The 20,477-nt window shown below is 40.3% G+C and overlaps 1 protein-coding gene across 3 annotated transcripts in view; it reads right to left on the reverse strand.

The window, feature by feature from the left end:
- Positions 1–20,477, reverse strand: part of KIF13B (kinesin family member 13B) — a 204,346-nt gene that overhangs the window by 169,985 nt on the left and 13,884 nt on the right. For all 3 annotated transcript variants that reach the window (XM_033229868.1, XM_033229860.1, XM_033229876.1), the window contains exon 2: positions 15,661–15,754. In XM_033229868.1, the coding sequence (XP_033085759.1) occupies positions 15,661–15,754 (94 nt within the window). The remainder of the gene's footprint in view (positions 1–15,660; positions 15,755–20,477) is intronic.

The raw sequence follows: 20,477 nt of genomic DNA on the forward strand, positions 1-20,477 counted from the left end.
GAGCATGAGGAAGTGTCCGATTATGAGCATGTGAAGCTGGCATGAGCCCAGGCTGAGCTGGCAAAAGCCAGGGTTGAAAAGTGATCAAAGGCCCCGAGGAGAGGTGAGGCCAAGAAGACCTGAAGCGGCACCTGCAAGGGGTCTGATATGGGGCAGAACGATGAAAGCAGAGTCTGAAACCCTAAGTGAAGCTTCTGGAAATGGCAAGGCATAAAGTCCTGGTCCAAAGCCAGAGTGTGACCTAATCTTTTGTTTTGTTTTGTTTTTGAGACAGGGTCTCACACTGTCACTCAGGCTGCAGTGGTGCAATCACACCATCACAGCTCACTGCAGCCTCGACCTCCCCAGACTCAGGTGATCCTCTTGTCTTAGTCTCCCAAGTAGCTGACCACAGGCATGTACCACCATGCCCAGGTGATTTTTTTATTTTTGTAGAGACAGGGTTTCACCATGTTGCCAAGGCTGTTCCTGAACTCCCGGGCTCAAGTGATTTGCCTGCCTCGGCCTCCCAAAGTGCGGGGACTGCAGGCATGAACCACCACGCCCAGACGTATGACTTAATCTTAACCAGTCTCTGTCCCCCATCCTACTTTTAAGCATCCTTCCTGATGTAAATAGATGGAGGCTACCATACGGGTTCGGCCTGATAAATCCTACATTCAGAGAAGGGATTTTCCCACAGTAGGGTTTTCCTATACTACTTATATAACTATATTAAATGACTAACACAAAATCATACCAAACGTGTATGAAATGTCTGGCTCCTCCCATTGTGTCATATTATACCCAATCCCCCAAAGAAGAGGGCAGGTGGCAAGTGTGGCCATGACTGGCCTAGTAACTAAGGAGGGGTAATCACTGAACAGGCCAAGGATTTCGCTTATACACAGGTTTCTGTTGTGGTAACACTGGATGAGAATGAAATTGAGCAAGGAAGCTTCTGTGCTCCTTACATGTGACTAAAACACCAAGTCAGCCAATCTTCTCTGGAAAGGAATATGTAATCTAACAAAATAATAAAGAGCAATGGTAAGAACAGCAGTTACCATGCACGATTCTTAATGACGGTTTGAATTTCATATGTAAAACTTATTTTTTAAAACACAATAATTTTGTAGCTGTTTATATCCTCTAAAAAAAAAAAAGGAAAAAGGTTTGCTTTAATGGAAATGTACATATATGTGTGCATGTAAACAAAACAAATAACTCCAATCAAAACTTCTTATGCATTATAAATTCCACTTCCAAATTTTTTTTTAAGAATTACAAAGAATCTGTAAGATTCCAGCCACATATTCCAGTCTGTCCGTGGATCTTGAAAAAATAATTTAAAAGAAATTAGAAATATCTGGGTGCAGCTGGTCATGCCTATAATCTCAGCACTTTGGGAGGCTGAGGAAGGCCAATCACTTGAGCCCAGGAGTTTGAGACTAGCCTGGGCAACATGGCGAAGCCCATCTCTACAAAAAAATACAAAAATTAGCAGGGTATGGTGGTGCACACCTGTAGTCCCAGTTACTTGGGTGGCTGAGGTGGGAGGATCCCTTGAACCCAGAAAGGTGGAAGCTGCAGTAAGCCGTGACTGCACTACTGCATTCCACACCAGCCTAGGCAACAAAATGAGACCCTGACTAAAAATAAATAAATTAAGAAATAAATAAAATTTTAAAAACAAAATATATATAGGCTTGGCACTTTGGGAAACCAAGATAGGAGGATCACTTGAGGCCAGGAGTTCAAGACCAGCCTGGGCAACCACAGCAAGACCCTGTCTCTAAAACAATAAAAATAGAACAACACACACACACACACATAAAGAAAGATTCCAGCTACATAAAAACTCAAAGAGATCCCGAAATGTGAATTTATACTTCCAAGTAAAAACAAAAATAAAATTAGTCTTGCCATCCTTTTCTCCCTCACAGTGACCACATTCTGCTGACATTAGAAATTTTACAGTTTTCTTTTACTTAGGAATATTTTTAAATTTATTATATTACTATAAACTTTCTGACAAATTCACAATTAAATAATTCCAACTTGTTCACAGTAAGCACAACAGTGATCTGTCAAAGGTTTCTTGCTTTTTCCAGGACCCATCGTAGATACTTATTTCTGCCTCTTCTGTCCTCTTAATATCCTGGTAGACACAGGGACTCCATAGCACCCATACAACTGCCCACTCTCACCCCTCCAGCACCTGAAACTCATTTGAAAGCTTTCAGCCTGGGGTGGTGGCTCACACCTGTAATCCCAGCACTTTGGGAGGCCAAGGGGGTGGATCACTTGAGGTCAGGAGTTCGAGACCAGCCTGGCCAACCTGGCAAAACCTCGTCTCTACTAAAAATACAAAAATTAGCTGGGCATGGTGGCACAGGCCTTTGATCCCTGCTACTCGGGAGGCTAAGGCAGGAAAATCATTTGAACCCAGGAGGTGGAGGTTGCAGTGAGCAGAGATCATGCCACTGCACTCTAGCCTGGGTGACAGAGCGAGACTCCATCTCAAAAAAGCTTTCTAAAAAATCCCATATGACACCAAAATTCCATCTTGGTTCTTCAAATCCTGTTCCCACTGTTTACCCACAAACCTTCTCTATCAATAGTAAGAGAACAATCAGAGAAGTTTAGGACCAGGGAATCCTTGCCACCCCAACCCCAAAAGGAGAGGCAGTAGCTACATTTCTTGGCATTCTAAGTTGGAACACTGAACTTATAGAATTACTTGCTCAAAATGTTTTAGTTAATAATGCTATGCACTTCAGAAATACCACAGGTAAATAAGCATGTGTAGCAACCCAGGGATGATTTACACATTTATGTGACATTGCTTATATGTGGAAAAATGTTATAAATGTTCTAAAATTGTGGCGAGTACCTCAGACAATTTTAATTAACCTGTGCAAACACATTAACTAGATCAGAGATTCTCAAATTTTTTGGTATCAAAACCCCTTTACACTCTTAAATGGCAGTGAGGGCAATAATAGCTTTTGTTTATAGGGGTTATAGCCTATAGATATTTTTTGAATTAGAAACTGAGAAATTTTAAAAATATTTTAGAGCCAGGCACAGTGGCTCACACCTATAGTCTCAGAACTCTGGGAGGCCAAGGCAGGAGGACTGCTTGAGCCCAGGAGTTCAAGACTATAATGACCTATGATCACACCACTGCACTCCAGTTTAGGTGACAGAGTGAGACCTTGACTCTAACGTGTGTGTGTGTGTGTGTGTGTGTGTGTGTGTGTTTTAGTTCACTTAACAATGAATCATTACATGCTAATATAAATAACATTTTAAAAGAAAAATAAACATTTAATAAGAGTAGCACTGTACATTTTTGCAATATAATGTATTAACTTGAACACTACATTAAGAATATTTGATAATTTATAAACAAAGTCACGTCAACAATTTGGGAATTCACATGGCTACACTTCTCAATAAGCTAAAGAAAAAACTGAGAACATGACAGATTCAGAGTGCAGAGACTGACGGTCTCAAAAACTAATGTGCGATTCAGCAATTCCACTCCTGAGTCTATACCCAAAAGAACTGAAAGCAGAGTCTTGAAGAGATACTTGCACACTCATGTCTACAACAGCATTACTTACAAAAGGAAAAAGGTGGAAGCAACCCAAGTATCCATCGGCCGATGAATTGATGGGCAAAATGTGGTTTATCCATACAATGAAATATTACTCAACCTTAAAAAGGAAGGAAATTCCAACATGTGCTATAACATGGATGAAACTTGAGGACACGCTAAGCGAAATAAGCCAGACACAAAAAATAAATACTACATGATTCCATTTACATGAGGTCCCTAGAGTAGTCAAAATCATATAGACAGTAAAATGGTGGTTGCCCGGGCCTAGGGGTGGGAGGAATGGGGAACTCGCATGGAATGAGCACAGAGTTCCAGTTTTTAAGAAGAGTTCTGAAAATGAATAGTGCTATGGTTACAGAACATTATGAATGTATTTAACACCACTGAACTGTATATGCATAAAAATGGTTAAACGATTTATTTTCAAGCGAGTATTTTACCAAAAATAAAAATAAAAACTGGAGGAAAGAGAAAGTAATGTGAGCTTCAAAACCCAGGGCCAAGGTCAGGAAAGGACATCTTTTGCAACTGAAGCCAGTAAGAATCTACACCAAGGTTGAAAAGGAAAAGGCCTACAGGGGACTGGCAAATCATATAAATCATGGAATGGAACAGCTGGGGACTGGAAGAGGGCAGAAAACCCAGGATTGCCGGATTTTCAGATTATTTAAGAAACACGATGAATCTGAATCTTTATACAAAACCTGATTTTTAAATGTTCAAACTTCAGGCCAAACAAAACATATCCCTGGGTAAAATATGGACTATGGTGCCTGAGTATGCAATCTCTAATCTATACATTATAAACAGAATTGCTTAATCTTCAGGAAATTCTTCCCAATGGAAATTTATTCTACAGTATAATCCTAATATTAGATCACAAAGAAACATCAAACTTAAAATATAACCTAGCTCTATAATGGCTTAAAAAATAAAAATAAAATATAACCAATGAAACGGCATTGACACGAAAGATTGTGGTCAAAGTGACAAAAGCAAAACAAAGGCTGTGGTGCTTTGGGAGAAAGGTTACAGTAATGCAAATGTCACCCTTCCGCACTGTCCAAACAAGATAATCTATCTCGTGGACAAGGACAGCCACTGCTAGAATACTGAACTCCATAGAGTGCAGTAGAGGAAGATAGCTCATCAGGCTCTGTTGTCTTGAGACGTACCCTTCAGAAATTCCAACTCTGAGACCTGCAAATCACCCTTCAAACTACTAATTGACGGTAATATCAGAACAGGGAGCCTTTGAGCATGAGCACTAACAGAACCACTGCAATCAATCAAGAGGCATCCAGTACAGACCACCAAAGACCCAGGAAGAAGCTACAGCGGCCCCCGCTTTCTAGCAGCCACAGCCTGAAGGGAAGGGAGTTTTCAAAATACACAGATAAAAGCAAAACAGTACAAATATTAGAAAACAATGTGGCCGGGCGCGGTGGCTCAAGCCTGTAATCCCAGCACTTTGGGAGGCCGAGACGGGCGGATCACGAGGTCAGGAGATCGAGACCATCCTGGCGAACACTGTGAAACCCCGTCTCTACTAAAAAAATACAAAAAAACTAGCCGGGCGAGGTGGCGGGCGCCTGTAGTCCCAGCTACTCGGGAGGCTGAGGCAGGAGAATGGCGTGAACCCGGGAGGCGGAGCTTGCAGTGAGCTGAGATCCGGCCACTGCACTCCAGCCCCGGCGACAGAGCAAGACTCTGTCTCAAAAAAAAAAAAAAAAAAGAAAACAATGTGGGACAAACATATAAAAGATGCCACTTACATAGTGGCATTTCTCAATGAGGAGAAATCATAAATGCTCTAGATTCGAAAGACAGATTACAGGAAGCAAGAGCAGGCTTGAAGATCGGTCTGGCGATGGTAGGTTCCAGAAACTGGTTAGAAGGCTATGTTGTCATCTAAACACAAGGCAATGAGGTCCTTCACTAGGGCAATGTCAGAAGAATGAAAAGGAATACTGGAATGAAAATATTTACAAGGAAAACAAACACGGTTTAGCATTTGACTCAATGAGGATAATCTAGTTCCTGTAATAATTTCACATATTAATCCATCCACAGGACAGAACAAACGATCCGGCTTCTTCAACGACTGAGGAATCAATAAATTAAAAACCCTATCACCCAACCTCAAAGTGCAGACCACATCTCAATCCTATTCAAAACAAACCTCAGGGAAAAAAAGACCTTATGAGACAACTGGGCATTTAAACACTGAAAATTTGATGCCACCACCTCACTGTATTTTTTTCCTCCTCCTTGCACCTAACTATTCTTAATTGTTTAGATATGATAATGGTATTGCGGTTATGTTTACAAATAATAAAAGACACATTAAAACATCTGTGGGTAAAATCGGATCTCCTTCAAAATAATATGGGGAAGGCCGGGCGCGGTGGCTCAAGCCTGTAATCCCAGCACTTTGGGAGGCCGAGACGGGCGGATCACGAGGTCAGGAGATCGAGACCATCCTGGCTAATACGGTGAAACCCCGTCTCTACTAAGAAAAATACAAAAAACTAGCCGGGCGACGAGGCGGGCGCCTGTAGTCCCAGCTACTCGGGAGGCTGAGACAGGAGAATGGCGTGAACCCGGGAGGCGGAGCTTGCAGTGAGCTGAGAGCCGGCCACTGCACTCCAGTCTGGGCGGCAGAGCAAGACTCCGTCTCAAAAAAAAAAATAATAATAATAATAATAATAATATGGGGAAGAAGACAGGGACAAAGATGTAGCTAGGACAGTATCAGCCACAAATTAATGGTTTTCTGGGGTGAGTGACAGGAGCATGGAGGTTCATTATACTATTGTACTATTCTGCCTAAATTGGCACATCTTTTAAATTCTCCATTAACAAAAGTTTTTAAAAATTAAATTGCAAATAAAACTTTTACATATTCAATGATCTTTATATAAATTCTATTTCAATTTTCCTAAAAGTGGAACAAAAGGATCACTGACTTGTATATACAGGTCAAAATATAAAGACAGTCACTACTCTTAATAATTATGACCCATCCTATATAAGTTTTTACTTAATTAAAAGTATATATAAATTAGGTTTGATAAAAGTAAAGCAAAGGTGAAATTTACCATCTATAAAATACCTATGCTTTTTAAAAGAACTCTGTGGAAGAAGTTTGAGGACTGCAGAGTTCTAAACTCCTTTCTTTGTAAAAGAAAACTTTCTCACGAGAAAATGTACAATTCTCAAAATTTAATAATTTCAAACTTGAGTGTGCAAAATCTAACAAGATGCACAACAGAATAATTTAACTTCTTTTTCTGCTTTCCAGTTTTTTGTTTTGCTTTTTTACTAGTATGCTTAAAGATACATCATGCAACAAAATGAATAACACCATAAATTTAATGGAACTAAGGATTGGTAAAGATTAACCTAACTCTTAGCTTGATACTTGGCACACTGTTGATGTTCAAATATTGAACACATCAGAAAAAATTATAAACATGTTATGATACAACAACTTTTGTGGTTGAATGGGTTTCTCGTGTCACATTTCCTCAAGGATTACTGCTCCCTCCATCTTTAAAACAGAAATCTAGATTATTTTTGTTGTTGTTGTTTTGTTTTGTTATTTTGAGATACAGTCTCGCTGTCGCCCAGGCTGGAGTGCGGTGGCGCCATCTCGGCTCAATGCAAGCTCCGCCTCCCAGGTTCACGCCATTCTCCTGCCTCAGCCTCCCGAGTAGCTGGGACTACGGGCACCTGCCACCACGTCCAGTTAATTTTTTGTATTTTAGTAGAGACGGGGTTTCACCGTGTTAGCCAGGATGGTCTTGATCTCCTGACCTCGTGATCTGCCCGCCTTGGCCTTCCAAAGTGCTGGGATTACAGGCATGAGCCATCGCACCAGGCCCAGAAATCTAGATTCTTACACAGTATCTGATTTATATTAGTAACAACTCCTACCCTAGAGATTGAGACAAAGAGCCCTAAAAAAGTACTGTCAAAAAACCTAAGCAAAATAAACCAAAAAAAAAAAAAAAAATGCAATAGTAGGATCTGGTAGTTGCCTAAACTGTGTTCATAATTCGATATTTTATTTAGTATATTATATGCAATCTGACCACTTAATGCTGAATTCAGAATTCTACAAAAATTCAAAACATGTAATTCCTATTATCCATAACTTACTTAATCAAGAGCTGGCAACTAACCATATACACAAACCCTGAGTCCTCATATCAAATGCTAGTATCCAAGTAGTATTTCAAGCACAGAGGTAAAGACTCTTTTTTCTTGCATTTTTTTAAAAGTTTATTCCTTCTTATTGCTGCACCAATAAAAGTAGTAAAAGCATGAACAATATTTATGTCTAATGATAATGCTAAAATACCAAATTCTACAGTAGCAGTCTACTGTAATTTGTGTTTAGAGAGGTTCACTAATAAGGCTATCAAACAGTTTACTTTGGCAACCAGCTAGACTCTGCTTGTAAAACTTCGCAAAATTTGTATTTGCTGAATTTGACTATCTGCTTCCATTAATTATGCAATGATACACATTCAACCACACATATTTTCTATCTGTTTAGCTTTTAAGAGTCTCCCTGATTCATTTTCACAAGTATATTCAAAAGCAGTAAATGATCACAGCATTCTTTTTAAAGGGAAAGGCTGAGGAATCATATACAACTTCTGAGTACATAGAACCACGCTCTCCCCACTATACTCTAACATAATTAGCGGGACAGGCTCCCTGAGGAAGAGCCCCATTATGAAATTAAAACATACCACGTACTATTCTCCAGAGGAGCAGACTCTATTTGAGGAGAAATATTAGCCCCACTCAAGTCATTTCACAGCAGAGAGAACAAACAGGTCTATTGTGGGTACCATAATTACATTTTGCATGACTTCCTTCAATTAAAATCGCTATTTAAATTAGCATCCACATAGCACTAGAGAAACCTAAAAAGTCATTATCTAATATGACCTAATGATGCCTTCCACTAACAAGGAATTAGTCTGAAAATGACTTCATGTATGCCATAAGGCCCTCCCCTCAGTAGAATTATGCAACATAATTTGCAAGAGAACTGTAAGGACATGGGTCAAACTCACTTAATTCTGCACATACTTTAAGGGCTCCAATCTGTACATCTTCCAGGGTCAGAGTATACTGAAGGTCCAAAGAAGGGCTGGGTGTGCTTTGTTCATATTAGGTACTCATTGATTACCTAATGATACTGACTAAATTGATGTCTAGTAAAACTATCAGACAGGCAGCTGTTAACCTTTACACTGTCTATTGCTCATTAGGTTAAACATGACACATGGGGGATGGAGAGGGCAGCACCACCTTTTACTGTAAAACATTAACAGTCTCTGCCTATTTGTGCCATCTGTGGCTACTTTCATCCATGTTAGAGGATCTTCCCCACCTGTTCTACAGAATAAGTCAACTCACAGAACACCAAAAAAATCAGTGTTCAGGTTAATGAAGATCTTGACACCTAAACCTCCAAATGCTTTCAACCTCCAAAAGTTCTGGTCTCAAAACCTTACACTTGGGGGTGGAGAGGACAAAGAAAGAACGAAAATTAGCCAGGCATTGTGGTACATGCCTGTAGTCCCAGCTACTCAGGAGGCTGAGATAGGAGGATCACTTGAGCATGGGGGGAAGAGGCGGCAGTCAGCAGTGACTGCATCACTACACTCCAGCCTGGGCAACAGAGTGAGACCCTGTCTCAAAACAAACAAACAAACAAACAACAACAACAAAAAACAGAAAAGAAAGACAGGAGAAACTCTAGGCTGATGTATTTAGCACTGTGTTAATGGGCATACCCCCACCCCCAGCCACACACGTAATAGAAGACAAAAGGCTAAGAAAGAAAATGGACTCACATTTGACCAAGGAACTGAAAAGTGCAACTTACATAGAGGTGTTCTTTCCTTTCAGGTTTTGGTTCTGACGTTTAAAGCAGCACCTCTGAGGAGGTCTAGCTCCCTGTTTCAGTCTCCAAAAGAACTAGAAGTGTACTAAAACAATTTTCATGGCACACTTCCTTGAAATTCATCGCAAATAAGATGGGAGAGCCTATGTTCTGATTTTGTTTAAAAGGACAAAAGAGAAACAGAAAACCTAATATTGCATGTTCTCACTTGTAAGTAGGAATTAAACACTGGGTACACGTGGACACAAAGATGAGAACAACAGACACTGGGGACTCCAAAAGGGGGAAGGGGAGGAGGAGGCAAGAGCTGAAGAACTCCCAGTGAGTACTATGTTCACTGTCTGGATGGCAAGATTCATAAAAGCTCAAACCTCAACATTACATAATATACCTTTGTTTTTTTGTTTGTTTGTTTGTTTGTTTTTTTAATTATACTTTAAGTTCTAGGGTACATGTGCATAACGTGCAGGTTTGTTACATATGTATACTTATGCCATGTTGGTGTGCTGCACCCATCAACTCGTCAGCACCCATCAATTCATCATTTATATCATGTATAACTCCCCAACTTGTTTTGTTTTGAGACTAAGTCTCACTCTATCGCCCGAGCTGGAGTGCAGTGGCACGATCTTGGCTCACTGCAACCTCCGCCTCCCGGGTTTGAGCAATTCTCGTGCCTCAGCCTCTTGAGTAGCTGGCATTACAGGTGCCCACCACCATGCCTGGCTAATTTTTGTATGTTTAGTAGAGATGGGGTTTCACCATGTTGGCCAGACTGGTCTTGAACTCTTGACCTCAAGTGATCTGCCCGCCTAGGCCTCCCAAAGTGCTGGGATTACAGGCATGAGCCACTGTACCCGGCCGCAATATACCCTTGTAACAAACCTGTACATGTACCCCTGGAACCTAAAAGGAAAAAGAAACACAAAAGAGGAAAAAAAGAAGGAACAGGAAATTTGATAAAATACCAAGTTTGAGCTTTCTTCCCCAAGCTAAGTGGGTGATATTATTTTTAGCTCCTTTCAACATTTTTTTTGGTCTTTAAAAATCATGCATTATATTTTATAAGAATAGTGAAACTTTTTCAAGTCACCCATCTGGCCTTTCACTAGAAAAAGGCATTCATGTACACATAATACTGGGCAAACAACTAACAAGTATGCTTAAGAAAAGCAGCTGTCATTGTTTGCTTCATCACCACGCACCCATAGCAGGGAAAAAAAAAAACCAGTCTTTTCCACGTAAGAAGGTCCTCCATAAAGTGAAAATGTAAAGAAATACAAGGGAAAGAAGATCAAATTTAAGAAAGTGGTGAACTGTAGTGGAGACATTGGCAAGGATTTGTTAAACTGATAGGTACATAAAAGTGTTTCATTCTGTAGAACTTTTTGTACACCATATTTTTTAATTTTGCTCAAATTTTTCAAAACATTGTTTTAAAATAAGTAGGTACTGCTCAATAAAGAAGTATACCAGAATCCAGTTTATCAGAACCTGGGGTTCTAAATCAGTAGCCAAGGGCTGAATCTGGCCAGGAGTGTTTGGCTTGGACAGCACTATGTTTGGTTTTGCTTTTTCATTGTAATCTGAATGCCTTGAGGCAGGATATGCACTCTTTAATTAGCCAGAGTTACCTCCATTTTCTTTACAGTAAATGAGAGTTTTTAAAAACTGGAACTCTCACGCATTGCTGGTGGGAATGTAAAACAGTGCAGCAGCTTTGGAAACCAGTTTGGCAATTCCTCAAAATGTTCAGAATATAGTTATCATATGACCCAGAAGCGTTCCATAACTAGAAATGAATCTAAGAGAAATGAAAACGCATGTCCACACAAAGACTTGTACACAAGCTGCATTATCCATGAAGCCAAAAGAGCAGAAACAATCCAAATGCCCATCAACAGATGAATGGATAAACAAAATGTGATGGAACAGACTATTATTTCATCATTAAAAGGAATGAAGTACTGATAAATGCTACGAAGTGGATAAACCTCAAGAACATGATGCTAAGAAGCCAATCACAGAAGACCACCTCATGTATGATTTCATTTATAGGAAATGTCCAGAACAGGCAAATCTCACATCTACAGAGACAGAAAGTGGATTAATTAACACGGTGATAAAAATGACGTACACAAGCAGAGAGTGGTGCAGGCTGCACAACTCAGTAAGTGTAATAAAAACCACTGAATGGTTCACTTTAAACGGGTGGATTGTATTGTATTACTATTATATCTCAATAAATTTTTTAAAAAATAAACCAGGCACATCTATTTGCTTCTTAGAAGCTTATAAACTGGATTAAACCTCTGAAATTGTAGTCTGAGGACTATTGGGGGTTCCCCAGAGATTTTCAGCGAGTCTGGAGGTTGGGATTATTTTCATAACAGTACTAAGGCATCTGCCTTCCTTTCTGTGTTGACATTTGTGCTGGTGGCACGAACATGATGGAGGGGAAACTGCTGGTGCCCTGGGCACGAAGACACCACAGCAAAGTAGCAGTCATTGTATGCTTCATCACCACGCACCCACAGCAGGGGGAAAAAAAAAAAAAAGCCTTTTCCACATAAGAATGTCCTCCACAAAGCAGAAAGAATGATTATGCCTTTTATTCAGTCTCGGCCCTTGAGTACACAACTACTCAAGATTATTGCAGTGAAATGTGAAGATATGAGACAAAATATATTTTTAAAAAAAGATATGAGACAAAAAAAAAAGTATGTTCAAGTTGTGGGTTAAACTAGTCACTAGGTTAAACTTTTCACTTGAAACTAACAGTTCCTATGGGAAAATGCACTCCATTTTCCAAACTCACCTATGCCTCAACTTTTATAACACAAATGATTCATACAGTGGAGGCTCCCACTCTCTACGAGAAAATGCACCTTAATCCCTTTTAAGGCAATGTTTTAAGTATACCAATTAACTTTTTAGCCAGAGTTAGCAAGAAAGGCCTGTTTGGTGGGTAGAGGAGAGAAAGAAGCAAAAACATAAGATAAAACTTAGCTTAAGAAACTATTTGTATCGTGCCACTGCACTCCAGCCTGGGCGACAGAGGGAGACCCTGTCTCAAAAACAAACAACAACAACAAAAAGAAACTACTTTCCCTACCATGGTGACAAGCATTAAAGTTTTATTACAATCTCACCATGGCTTCCAAACAACAACAAAAATTTATTGTAGGATAAAAGTTTTAAGATATAATTCAAATAAAACAAGGCCTAAAGATTTAGTCATTTAAAGGGAAGCAATTTAGAAATATATTGCTGACAAAGATTTAGAAAATCCCAAAAACCGATCCAGAAAATTAATTGAGGGGAAAAAGAAAATTCCAAAAAGATATTAATTGTTCTAGCAGTATAAGCAGTATAGCTCTGCATGAGCAAATAAGTGATAAAATGTTTCCATGTGTATCCAGGATTATACACAGAAGAACTACACTGATCTGGCGGATTCAAGTATTTCAGTCACGAGAGTGCTCCCAGCAGTGGTGTGGAATAGGAAGAGTTTGTCATTTATCTTTTCCATATTTGACAAAAACGTCCCTTCATTCTTATCCTATGTTCACAGCAATGTTTTGACCTGGTTTTCCAATTCGTTGATACCAAGAAGGAGAAGAGTGGATTGCTGAGAGTAATATTTTACTCACTGTAAACATAAAATCAGAGGTCCTGCCTGTCTCCTTAAGAGATGGCATGTTAGTCCCCAAGACTCCACTCAACATTAAGCAAACTGAGTAAAATAAAGTTTCTGACCTTGCAAAGCTGAAATTTCTCTAGAACTAGGTGATTTCTTGGTAGACATGTATACTCAAGTATTGAATACATTTTGGCTTAAAAATGTAGTAACCAGTCAGGTGTGGTGGCTCACACCTGTAATCTCAGCACTTTGGGAGGCTGAGGCAGGCGAATTACTTGAGGTGAGGAGTTCGAGACCAGCCTGGCCAACATGGCGAAACCCCTTCTTTACTAAAAATACAAAAATTAGCTGGGCATGGTGGTGGACACCTGTAATCCCAGCTACTAGGGAGGCTGAGTCAGGAGAATCGGTTGAACCGGTGGGGGGCGGAGGCTGCAGTGAGCCAAGATCGTGCCATTTCACTTTAGCCTGGGCAACACAGCAAGACTCAGTCTCAGAAAAAAAAAGTAACAACTGGCCCAGTGTGGTGGCTCACACCTGTAATCCCAGCACTTTGGGAGGCTGAGGCAGACGGATCACTTGAGGTCAGGAGTTGAGACCAGGCTGGCCAACATGGCAAAACTCTGTCTCTACTAAAATACAAAAATTAGCTGGGCATGGTGGTGCACTCCTGTAATCCCAGCTACTCGGGAGGCTGAGGCATGAGAATTGCTTGAGCCCAGGAGGCAGAGGCTACAGTGAGCTGAGATCACACCCCTGCACTTCAGCCCAGGTAACAGAGTAAGACTCTGCTTCAAAAAAAAAAAAAGAACAAAAAGAAAAGAAAGAAAAACTTCTCCTGATGTAGTCTCTTGCCATGCTAGTAACGTTCTGTTTCTTATCTGGGTGCCACTTATAAGGTGTATGTTCACTAAGAAAATTCATCAAGCTGTACATTTTGATGTGTCTCTACATCAATAACAATAAATCTGCCCCTGTACAGAACACTTTGCAAGATCTTTTAAAAATCACTTATTTGATCTTTGTGGAAAAAAACCCTTGTGAGATACGTAAGACAGTTTCTTTTTTTTTTTTTTTTTTTTTTTTTGAGACGGAGTCTCACTCTGCCGCCCAGGCTGGAGTGCTGTGGCCGGATCTCAGCTCACTGCAAGCTCCGCCTCCTGGGTTTAAGCCATTCTCCTGCCTCAGCCTCCCGAGTTGCTGGGACTACAGGCGCCCGTCACTGCGCCCGGCTTGTTTTTTTGTATTTTTTAGTAGAGACGGGGTTTCACCATGTTAACCAGGATGGTCTCGATCTCCTGACCTCGTGATCCGCCCGTCTCGGCCTCCCAAAGTGCTGGGATTACAGGCTTGAGCCACCGCGCCCGGCCGACAGTTTCAAAAAATTAAAAATAACTTACTACAATAAGCTAATGAAGGATTCGATTTCAGATTTTCTCACTCCAAATCCAGTGCTCTTTTCAACTCAATTAAATACAACTCAAAAGAACATCTGCAGAGTGCCAAATACAGCACTGTTTCTAGAAGGATTTATGAATCCTCCTTTGCACAAAGCCTCATGCCAAATGTCTTTCACCTGTCCTCTCCACTTTCAGGGACAGTACGAAAACATCTCTGATACAGCTGATCCCCATAAAAAGGTCAGCCTATCCCCACTCTGACCCACTCTCTACATTGCCAATCAACAACTTTTCCTAATTCTCCTTGATCCTCAATCATAATACTCAAAAACTGTCAAAAACAAAATCTTACTGACAAAAATACAGGCCAAACTTCCTCATCTGCTTTCCAGGTCTTCTGTAATCTGATCCCAGCTTATTTACTGTCCTCCATTTACTAAGAAAACCCAAAATAATCTTTTCTTGCCCCAAATTCATGTTCTTCCCTTCCCTTTTGTTCATACTACCATACACATCTAGAAATGATGCTCAAATATTCGTCTTCAGCCCAAGTCTGTTTCCCTCAAAGACATTAAAATCCACTGTACAGCTGGAAGTAACAATCCAAAACAATCTATGATTAAATTAAGTAGGACAGATTATAACTGACAGGTATTTAGAGGAAAGAAATCACTGAGGGCTGCAGGCATACCTTCATGAAGACAGCACTTGAAATGGGCTCTGACAGCATTTGAACTTGGCAGAAGTAAAAGCCACTATTGCTAAGGAACCGATTTACATCCTAGCTAATCCTCCAGCCAGCTGCACCTCCTTCAAGAAGCCTTCAATTACTTCTCAATGTAACACTCACTGTCTTCTCTGTGCTTCTAATACAATTACTACCTCTAATACTCATTCAGGCACATTGTCATCCCATAGTATAGACTTCATCTCTTCAACTTGAGTACAGGCTCGCAGAAGACGGCAATATGTCTCCACAGGGTAGGCATTCAATATCTATTCAATGCAACTTAATTCAGCAGCCATAGATGCTTCCAGTTACTTAAACATCCACTGAGCACAGCACTGTTTCTTAACTCACCGGGCATCTCCTTTGGAAAGATTCGTATTTACAGGATTAAGAATAACCTTGTTCGCATCCACATCCACCACACATTTGGTATGCAAGTCAATCTCTGCAGATAGAAAACAAGAAAAACAGTCATTTTAAAAAGTAATTTATTTCAGAAAAGGCATTTGACAAAAATTCAATACGCTTTCATAATGCAAACACTCAATGAAGTAGGAATTAAAAAAACTTCCTCCACCTGATAAGGAGCACCAACAAAAACCCACAGCTAACATCACACTTAATGGTGAAGGACTGGATGGCTTCCCACCCTACATCAGGAATGAGACAAGGGTGTCTGCTACCCAATTTCTACTCACCACTGTACTAGAAATTCTAGTCAGGGCAGTTAGGCAAGAAAAATAAACAATGGGCATCCAGATTGGAAAGGAAGAAGTAAATCCTAAGACAGAGAAAATCCTAAAGAATCCACTAAAAATCTGAGAACAAGTTATGCGAATACAAGAATATATAAAAATCAGTTGTGTTTCTATATACCAGAAATGAAAAATGTGAAACTGAAATTAAGAAAACAATTTCCGCCGGGCGCGGTGGCTCAAGCCTGTAATCCTAGCACTTTGGGAGGCCGAGACGGGCGGATCACGAGGTCAGGAGATCGAGACCATCCTGGCTAACACGGTGAAACCCCGTCTCTACTAAAAATACAAAAAACTAGCCGGGCAAGGTGGCGGGCGCCTGTAGTCCCAGCTACTCAGGAGGCTGAGGCAGGAGAATGGCATAAACCTGGGAGGCGGAGCTTGCAGTGAGCTGAGATCTGGCCACTGCACTCCAGCCCGGGCGACAGAGCGAGACTCCGTCTCAAAAAAAAAAAAAAGAAAACAATTTCCTTTATAATAGCATCAAAAATATTAAAATACTTAGGAATAAATGTAAAAGAAATGCAAGACTTATACACTGAAAATTCCAAAACATTGTTGAAAAAAATTTTAGACTTGTGAGGGATATCCCAATTACCCTGATTTGAACATCACACATTGTGTACATGTATCAAAACATCACGTGTGGCCGGGCGCGGCGGCTCATGCCTGTAATCCCAGCAGTCTGGGAGGCTGAGACAGGTGAATCACTTGAGGTCAGGACTTTGAGACCAGCCTGGCCAACATGATGAAACCCCGTCTTTACTAAAAATACAAAAATCAGCCGGGCATGGTGGTGGGCACCTGTAATGCCAGTTACTCGGGAGGCTAAGGCAGGAGAATCGCTTGAACCCAGGAGGCAGAGGTTGCAGCGAGCTGAGATCGTGCCACTGCACTCCAGCCTGGGAGACAAGAGCAAAACTCTGTCTCAGAAAAAAAGAAAAAAGAAAGAAAGAAAAGAAAAACATCACATATACCCCAAAAATATGTACAACAGTGATATATCAGTTTAAAAAAAAAAAGTTTTAAAGAAATTAAAGACTCAAATGGGAAGACACTGCATGTTCATGAATTGAAAGACAATACTGTTAAGATGACAGTACTCCCCAACTGATCTACAAGATTCAAGGCAATCCTATCAAAATCTCAACTAGCTTTTTTACAAAAATCAACAAGGTCTTACAATCCATATGGAAATGCAAAAAAATTCAAAATAGACAAAACAATCTTGAAAAGGAAAAAGAGAGCACTCACCTTCCAATTTCAAAACTTACTACAAAGCCACAGTAATCAAGACAGTGCAGTACTTACAGAAGGAAAGGCATATATAAATCAATGGAATAGAATTGAAAGTCCAGAAATATATACTGTCACATTTATGGTCAATTGATTTTGACAACAGTGCCAAGAAAACCCAATGGAGAAAGAACAGTCTTTTCAACAAATGATGAGACACTGGATATCCACATGTGAAAGAATGAAGTTGGATCCCTACCTCACATCACAATCAAAACTCCAAACAGATCAAAGGGCTAAATGTAAGAACTAAAACTATAAAGTTCTTAGAAGAATACATAAGTGCATATCCACATGGCTTTGGGTTAGGAAATGAACACCCAAAACACAGACAACAAGATAAACTGGACTTCATCAAAATTAAAAACTCTGGGGCTGGGCATGGTGGCTCATGCCTGTAATCCCAGAACTTTAGGAGGCTGAGATGGGAGGATCACTTAAGGCCAGGAGTTCAAGACCAGCCTGGGCAATATAGTGAGACCCCCCCCCCCCAGCTCTAAAAAAAAAAAAACAACCAAAAATTAGCCAGGCATGATGGTACATGCCTATAATTCCAACTACTGGGGAGGCTGAAGTGGGAGGATCCTTTGAGCCCAGGAGTTCAGGGTTACAGTGAGCTATGACTATGCCACTGCACTACAGCCCAGGCAAAAGAGATCCTGTCACTAAAAACAATAACAAAAGTTTTAATTAAAAATTTGTATGCTTCAAAGAACACCATCAACAGTGAAAAAGGGAATCAAAAAAGTATTTGTAAATCATATATCTAATAAGGAACTTGCATCACAATATATAAAGAACCCTTACAACTCAATAATAAAAAGACAAATAGGCCAGGTACAATGGCTCACGCCCGTAATCCCAACACTTTGAGAGGCCAAGTTGGGAGGACTGTTTGGGCGCAGGAGTTTGAGACCAGCCTGGGCAACAGAGACTGTCTCTACAAAAAAAAAAAAATAGTGTTTAAAAATAGCCAGGCATGGTGGTGGGAGCCCGCGGTCCCAGCTACTTAGAAGGATGAGGCAGGAGGATGGCTTGGGGCAGAGAAATCAAGGCTGCAGTGAGCTGTGAATGGCAACACTGCACTCCAGCCTAAGTGACAGAGTAAGACCCTGTCTCACAAAAAAAAAGAAAAATAATCAAATTTTTAAATAGGCAAAGGATCTGAATATACATCTCCAAAACAGAGACAAAAATGGCCAATAAGCACAAGAAAAGATGTTCCATATCATTCAACACTGGAATGCAAATCAAAACCATAATGAAATACCACCTCACACCAACTGGGATAACTATAATCAAAAAGACAGATCATCACAAGGGTTGGCAAGGGTGTGGAGTAATTAGAACCCTCATACATTACCAGTGACAATGTAAAATGGTATAGTCACTTTGGATAATAGTCCAGCAGCTCCTCAAAAAGTCAAACAGCGTTACCACCTGACCCAGCAATTCCACTCCTAGATACATACCCATGAGAACACAAAACTTGTACACATATGTTCACAGTACCATTATTTGGATACTCATAACAGCCAAAACGTGGACACAACCCAATGTCCATCAACTAACAAATGGGTAAATGTGGTATATCCCTAGCACAGAACACTACTGAGCAATAAAAAGGAAAGAAGAACTGTATTAGTCCATTTTCACACTGCAATAAAGACATATCTGAGACTGGGCAATTTACAAAAGAAAGATGTTTAATGGACTCACAGTTTCATGTGGCTGGGGAGGCCTCACAATCATGGCAGAAGGCGAAAGGCACATCTCACATGGCGGCAGAAAAGAGAAGGAGAGCCAAGCGAAAACGGTTTCCCCTTATAAAACCAGCAGATCTCGTGAGACTCATTCACTACCACGAGAACAGTATGGGAGAAACTGACCCCATGATTCAATTATCTCCCACTGGGTCCCTCCCACAACACAAGGGAATTATGGGAGCTACAATTCGAGATGGGATTTGGGTGGGGACACAGCCAAACTATATCAAGAACTGATAAAAGCTACACTGTGTACGAAGCTAACACTAAGTGAAAAAGCCAGTCATCAAACACCATACATTGTATGATTCTACTTACTTGAAATATCCAGAATAGGGAAATCTATAGAGACAAAATAAATTAGTGTTGTCTAGGGCCAAGGAGTGACTGCTAACAGGTACAGTTTTCTTTCAGGACTGATGAAAATGTTCTAAAATTGATTGTGCTGATGGCTGTACAACTAGGAGCAAACTAAAAATAACTGAATTGGTTGAATTGTATGGGGCATGAATGATGTCTCAATACAGCTGTTCTAAAAAAGTAAAGACCATGGCTTGTTTATGATCTCATATTTTTATATTCTTATATTTTTCTGACCCAAGGTATGAAACTGTTTCTGTTTCCCTTATCTCCACTACTAAAAGATAAGCTCTGCCAGGCACAGTGGCTCATGCCTGTAATCCCAGCACATCGGGAGGCCGAGAGCGGTGGATCACTTGAGATCAGGAGTTTGAGACCAGCCTGGTCAGCATGGTGAAACCTCGTCTCTACTAAATATACAAAAAATTAGGTAGGTGTGGTGGCGTGTGCCTGTAGTCTCAGCTACTCCAAGAGGCTGAGGCACAAGAATCGCTTGAACCCAGGAGGTGGAGGTTGCAGTGAACCAAGATCACACCACTGCACTCCAGCCTGGGCGACAGAGGAAGACTCCGTCTTAAAAAGAAAAAGAAAAGAAGATAAGGAAAGGAACAATACCATGTCAGAGTTATTCTGTACTTCCTAAAGAACCCTGGCCAAGGTCAATGTCATCTTCATTATAACTTAAGAGTGTTTCCACTCTCAAGAAAGGTAATTGTTTTTTTTCACTTTAACTCACATAATTAAGCCAAATGCAAAAAAGCAAAACAAAACAAAAACTTCCTTTCCTGTACTAGCCAAAACTTAACTTTTCTCACATCAGTTATTTTACATTTATTCTTAAATACATATTCAAAAAGTACTAAGTAGTTAGTGGTCTCTCTTTTAGCCACACATTTTTCAAGCAAAGAGCAAAGAGAATCAAAAGGAAAACTTTAGAGTTATGTTTTACCTAAATGTGGAATACTAACCCAAAAAAGACAAATCTGTTCTA

The sequence above is a fragment of the Trachypithecus francoisi genome, unplaced genomic scaffold (assembly GCF_009764315.1).
Source record: "Trachypithecus francoisi isolate TF-2019V2 unplaced genomic scaffold, Tfra_2.0 Contig01440, whole genome shotgun sequence".
NCBI lineage: Eukaryota > Metazoa > Chordata > Mammalia > Primates > Cercopithecidae > Trachypithecus > Trachypithecus francoisi.